The sequence below is a fragment of the Paroedura picta genome, chromosome 5, assembly GCF_049243985.1.
Source record: "Paroedura picta isolate Pp20150507F chromosome 5, Ppicta_v3.0, whole genome shotgun sequence".
Lineage (NCBI taxonomy): Eukaryota > Metazoa > Chordata > Lepidosauria > Squamata > Gekkonidae > Paroedura > Paroedura picta.
This window is the reverse complement of record NC_135373.1, coordinates 47,462,882-47,468,881: the sequence shown is the minus strand read 5'-3', so window position 1 is coordinate 47,468,881 and position 6,000 is coordinate 47,462,882. Positions and strand designations below refer to the sequence as shown.

The 6,000-nt window shown below is 50.9% G+C and overlaps 1 protein-coding gene across 1 annotated transcript; it reads left to right on the top strand.

Annotated features, from left to right (window-relative positions):
* Nucleotides 1-1,714: 1,714 nt before the first annotated feature.
* Nucleotides 1,715-5,980, top strand: SH3BGRL3 (SH3 domain binding glutamate rich protein like 3). The gene is made up of 3 exons (XM_077337736.1): nucleotides 1,715-1,899; nucleotides 2,464-2,631; nucleotides 5,128-5,980. The coding sequence occupies exons 1-3, from the start codon at nucleotides 1,852-1,854 to the stop codon at nucleotides 5,191-5,193; spliced, it is 282 nt and encodes a 93-aa protein (XP_077193851.1). The 5' UTR covers nucleotides 1,715-1,851; the 3' UTR covers nucleotides 5,194-5,980.
* The last annotated feature ends 20 nt before the right edge of the window (nucleotides 5,981-6,000 follow it).

Genomic DNA, 6,000 nt, shown 5'->3' with positions numbered 1-6,000 from the left:
CTTGATCTAATTTGTTCTTCTCTGACCTACCAGCTTCTTATTTCATCACCAAGAATCAATCCTCCACCCAGCCCAGTCAAGCAGTGGCTTTTGGCATCTTAGCCTGCTTCTTTTGACTTCAGGAGAGATGAGCCAGCAGTAGGAGGGCTTTTTAAAGCATGCCTAGGCACTTTAAAACATAAAGCTTCAATCATACCTCACCAATGATTCTCTTAATCCAAATAGCCAAGTTTTGCACAAGGAAAACCAAAATGATATACCAGCAGTACTCAAAGCATGGGGAGGAGGAGGTTGTGAAGAGTCCCAAGCAGTTCTGTTCTATGGTGCAGGGCCCTACTTTGCTGCAGTAAGATGAGTTGTGTATGCTTTGAAGGAAAGCTGGTTCACATGTAGCAAAACTAGCAGATATACCATCTTGGTGCTGCTGCAGGGACTGTTATTAAACATCGGGAACTGCTTTGTGGTTACAGTGCCGGCTGAAAAGTGGAACTGAATTTAGCAGTACCCTGATGTTTCCTGTGTGTGAATATGGATAGCTGTTTGTGGACCATTGCTGGTCCCTATAGTGTATATTCTCCAGACTGAGCCTGGAAGCTGAGTTCAAATGTCTGTTCAGTATACAAGATGGACTTCAGTCTATACTGTTCTCCTTAGATGAAAGACAAATAGTTGGACCTGTATAATGTTGTGCTCTCACTCACACTCTGTTCCACTAGGGCTGCTGTGGGTGTTAATATCTTAATGTGTGAGCGGCTCAGGAGTGGCTTGTGGGGAAGCTGTGAAGGGCTTCTGGCCTGTTCTTGGGAAAGAGCATCAAGGCTTCTTAAAGTGTGTTCCTTAAATAGGGACAGGGATTCCATTGTGGTTTTTATTATTAGGCATCAGAGTATCTTAAAGTTCAGTACTGGTAGGTTATGTGAATCTGGAGATGCTAGGACAGCTTTGTGTTGAGGCGTGCATGTATTTGTAGGGAAATTACAGATATTGTGTGCATTGTGGGTGTTCACTATATAACCCCTGTGGCCCCTGTGCGTCAGATTTATTTAGTTTTACAAAATGTATATCCCCGATAAGGGTCACCAAGGCTGCTAACAAATAAAACAAATAATAAAACTGCATTTAAAACCTATAAAACAAGCTGGCGGATTCAGGGGCTCTGCTAGGGTGGGTCTCCTTTCTGGTTGTGTGGCCTCCTAAGAAGCCAGCTGATCTTGGCTGAGCCAGGTCCAAGCGCCTGCTCAGTTTACAGGAAGCACTGGGAGTCTAGTCTTAAAGGTTTAACTGTGATTCCATAAGCAATGTACGTAACACAGCCCCGAGCCTGCATGCGGTATATTGTTAAAACCAACAAATAAACAGGATTGCAAACAGCCCGGAGAATATGCCCCGTCCCTTTAATAATGGCTTAATTACGTTCTTTACCTCCCCACCAGCAAAAGCTCAAGCGCGCCGTATGTGCCCTGTTAAAGGGACAGGGCGCAACTTTCCTCCAAGGCCTCCGTGCAGGCAGGCGACGGGGGCGGAGAGAGAAGGCCGCCTCGCAGAAGAGCATTTACTCACTCGCAAGCACCCCGCTCCGCTCGCCTAGGAGGACGTTAAGGCGGCGAGCCCGCGGAGGGAGGGAGGGATGGACGGCCGCCTCCGAGCAGCCGCGCGCAGAGCGTGTGTGGAGAGGGGCTCCCGGGCCCCGCCTCCTCCCCGCGGCCGCCAGCCCCATTGGTCTGCGTGGTCACATGCGGGGCAGGGTGGGAAGGAAGCCGCTCCATCGCCCTCGCTCGCCTTTCTTCCCTCCCCTCCGGTCCCACAGCGCCAGCGGCCGAGGAAGAGAGGGAGTGGCCCGAGCCCAGCACCATGGCTTGCCTCACCGTCTACAGCACCTCGGTGACCGGCTCTCGGGAGGTAAGCAGCGCAAGGGGGGGGAGGGGTCCTTCCTTCCTTCCCTCCCCCCCGGCAAAGCCGCCTCGGAGGTCTCTGCCGCCCTGCTGCAAGCTGCCTTTGGGCCGGCTCCAGCTGCGTCCTCTCCCCCCCCCCCCGCCTTCAAAGGGGCGCGTGCGTGAGGGACTGGGTGGCCCTTGCTGCTCCCCCACCCCCCTGCCCTGGGGCCAGGCGCACGAGAAAGCGGAGGGGGTCTGAACTGGGAGCAAGCCGGCCCTGCGGAGGGGGAGCCGAGGAAGAGGCCTGCAGCCCCCCTGTGCCCCTAAGAGCGGATCCTTCTTTCCCCTGCCCCACTCCTTCCCGGGCGACTCCTTCGCTGCCTCCGATGCGTGGGCCTGGCATGGAGCCTGCCGCTCCCGCAAGCAGCTGCCTTCCCCGGGCGCAGCCGCCCTCATCCCTCATCCCCAGCAAGGTGTGGCCGTGACATCAGCGGCCCCGCTTCTGGCTCTTCTCTCTGCGCTCCCGCTGTGCCCGGGGAAGCCCAGTCCGGGAAGTAAGTCTTCGCCTTTTGCCTGGCTGCGTTTGCAGATCAAATCCCAACAGAGCGAAGTGACCAGGATTCTGGATGGAAAGAACATCAAGTACAATCTGGTGGATATTTCCCAGGATAATGCCTTGCGGGAAGAAATGAGGGCCAAATCGGGCAACCCGAAAGCCATTCCTCCTCAGATTTTCAATGGGGACCTGTACTGCGGGGTAAGTGGATGGCAGCTGGCTGCCTGGAGTCTTCTTGCTAATGGCTATGCCTGAAAGCCAAGCCTAGCTTTATGCCCTATGGTGGGTGTAACCAATTCAGTTTTTCTGGATAATCCAGGGTAATTCTGATGGTTGATCTGGATTGGAACCTTTCCAATGGCTTGCAGATTTCTAGGGACCTTCACTCACGAACCCAACGTTTGCATTACACATATGAGGGTGCCAAAGACTCTGTTTTGAAACATACGTGCTTCATTGTAAACCAGGCCCTTGCTATATAAATACGCAAATTGACCCTGTTTGCGCAAATTGGCTGCTGTGAAAGTGCGTAAATCCAACCTGACCTTCCTAGACCCTACTTTATAAGTGTGGGGCAGGCAAGGCCGGTTCTTACAGCCTAGTGGGTACATAATATCCACCCTGCATTGAAGAGTCCACAATTAAAAAACAAAAACAGTTGAGCAAAATTGAAGTGGTGCCCCTGTGTGTCTGTATGGCTGTTGTGGATGATTTTATGGCACTAGTGACTGAGCAGCATTTGACTTCCATTTCCAAGATGCTTTAAAATGGGCTATTGTAGGGGTATTGGAAGGCTGCCCTTTGAAGGCTACACTCCTCTCTCTGGCTAGGGAGTTGCTGGGGTGAGGTGGGGGTCCATTCACTCCTTTCCTGTCCATCTTCTGCCAACGGATCCTTATCACAGAGTGTTCCAGTGCAAGTGGAGGTGCAGAGGGGGGGGGGTGCATAGAATGAGGTGGATGAGCTCAGTGGCTGGCCAGTTGGGGGAGTAGGCGAGAATGGACAAAGAGGAGTCTGGAAGTGTGGCCTTGAGTGTACTTTTGGGCCCCTTCCAGGAAACAGTGCAGTTCTTCCAGCCAGCCAGCAGCATTTGCCTTTAATGTGACCAGAGATGGCGCCTGCTGGAAGATTATTGCTGCCAATGGCCTGATGATCCACGGGGCTTCTGCTGCTGCTCCCTGGGCCAGGAACGGTATGGCCGGGCTAGGTGTGGCAGTTGCTCTGATATCTGATAGCCTTTGTTAGGGTGATCTGCCCCCATGTGTACTATTATAAGGGTGGTTCCCCCACCCCACAAGTGAAACCTTACAGTGTATTAATGACCATCACCAGTAACTCATTCCTGACTAAAAGGCATTGCTAAGGTCTCACAAATTCCCTTTGACCTGCCCGACTCAGCTGAAGCCTAGCTTGGTAGGAGATGACTGAGAGGGGATTTGATAACCATCTTCAAGTATTTAAAAGGATGCCATATAGAGGATGGAGCAGAGTTGTTCTCTTTTGTCCCAGAGGGATGGACCAGAACCAGTGGGATGAAATTAATTCAAAAGAAATTCCGTCTAAACATCAGGAAGAAGTTCCTGACAGTGAGAGTGGTTTCTCAATGGAACAGGCTTCCTCGGGAGGTGGTGGGTTCGCCATCTTTGGAAATTTTTAGGCTGGATAGCCACCTGACCAAGAGGCTGATTCTGTGAAGGCTCAAGGAGGTGGCAGGTTACAGTGGATGAGCGAAAGGGTTGTGAGGGTCCTGCATAATGCAGGGGGTTGAACTAGATGACCTAGGATGTCCCTTCCAACTCTATTATTCTATGATTCTATGGTGAGAGAAGGGGCTTGTCCTAAAATTGTAGTCCTCTGGTTGGTGTGGCAATTATCAAAGAGAGCCCTCCTACAATGATTTGAACAATTTGACTTGTTTTACGTTGATGGGAGCATTCAAGGCTCACAGTGTCCTAGTGGAAATGCAAGAGGGCAGAAGACCATTGATTTCTGGCAGTTTCTTCCTCCGGCTGTATATTATGAACCATGCCTCCTGACCCTTAGGAGCTATTGTTTAAGAGGCAGAAGGCAGGGAAACCTCATTTGGTGAGCAAAACTTTGGATCTAGTCTAGCAGTCTTATCTCTGTTCCACAGCCTTAATTGTATTCCACAATCTTCTGCATGCCAAAGAGGACAGTGTTTAGAATTCAGTACCGAGAGAACAAAGAAGGAAGTTAGCCGAAGGTAATACCAGTTTTCACCCCCCCCCCCCAAAAAAAATAAAAATTTCTGGAAGAGCCCTTCTTCAGTCAGGGCTCCCTTACTTTCACTCAGGTTCTGCCAAGCACCATGATAGTAGCACTAGAGACTAGAGAGAAGTAAATGGGTATAGAAGCTGCTTCACAAGCACTGTAGCTCTAGAGGAGTCCTCTGCTGGGGGGTGAAAACTCATTCAGTACCACATAGAGTGGAGCCCTCAAACACGTGTGTTAGTCTCCATGCTGGATTTGGTGGTCTGTTCCACTGGCAGCGATGCTTTTCTTCCAGTGATGGAACAGTCCCTGATGGGAGATGCTTGTCCTGCAGGAGCGGAAGGCTGCTGGCATTGGAGGAAAGCACCTCCACCGGCGGAACCAGTCCTTGGGATCCACCCCTTTGTCTTTCTCCTGTCAAACCTTGAATTTGAGTTTTGCCTCTCTGTTTCTCCCATCCGGCAGGACTACGAGTTGTTTGTGGAAGCGGTGGAACAGAACACCCTGCATGAGTTCCTGAAGCTAGCCTGAGTGTGTTCCTTCTGCCCCCCCCCCCAGCTCCCTTCTCTCCCCCCCAGTCCAAAACTTGAACTTTGCATTCCGGATGAATCACCACATAACCTCGTAAATCAGCGTCAAATCTGTCCCAGGCCTCTGCGACCAGACCTCCCCACCCCCAGCTACCTGACTTCTGCTGCCTGCTTCACTTGGTAGGGCCGTGAAAGGGCATTTACCAAAAGACACTTTGCACATTCCCTTGAATGCAGCTGGGCCTTGTTTCTAGTGCCTCTCTGGAAAAGAGAAATCTGCCCAGTCCAAGGGTATGGGAATCAAAGCTTTTCTTCCTGATTTTGTTATAAAAGCAGAACATGGGCTTGGGTGCTGCTTCCGACGTGCAAACGCTCGGTTCCATTGCAGGAAACGAGTGTGGCAGAAAGCCTGCCTTTTTCTTTTTTAGTTACCTGGCTATGTAAAAGCACTACACCAGGCTGTAGGCTGAAACATCCTTCTGGGCCAGAGGAACAGGGGTCATTTGTGTCTTAAAACTACTTCAGCGTAGCCTGAACCTCTCTTAAGGAAAGCAGCTTTAAGCCAATGGGGATTCCATTTAGGGCAGTCACAGCATGCCCTGATAGGACCTGGATGACTTCTGCTGTTGCATCCAAACTGATGCTTCCCTCTTGGGGGCAGGCGTTTTACAAACTTGGACCAAGTGCATTTTTGGTTGTTTTTTTGTGAATTTTTTTGTTCCCTGCTAAAAGCAAAGTTTGTAAAAGGGCACTCTTATGAGATGCTATTAAATGTTGCTAAAAACCTCTGCTGCGGCTTCCTGTGGTT

Coding starts and splice junctions, on each gene's coding strand:
- SH3BGRL3 (XM_077337736.1), top strand. CDS start 1,852: ATGGCTTGCCTCACCGTCTACAGCACCTCGGTGACCGGCTCTCGGGAG. Junction 1,900..2,463: donor CGGTGACCGGCTCTCGGGAG/GTAAGCAGCGCA, acceptor CTGCGTTTGCAG/ATCAAATCCCAACAGAGCGA. Junction 2,632..5,127: donor ATGGGGACCTGTACTGCGGG/GTAAGTGGATGG, acceptor CCCATCCGGCAG/GACTACGAGTTGTTTGTGGA.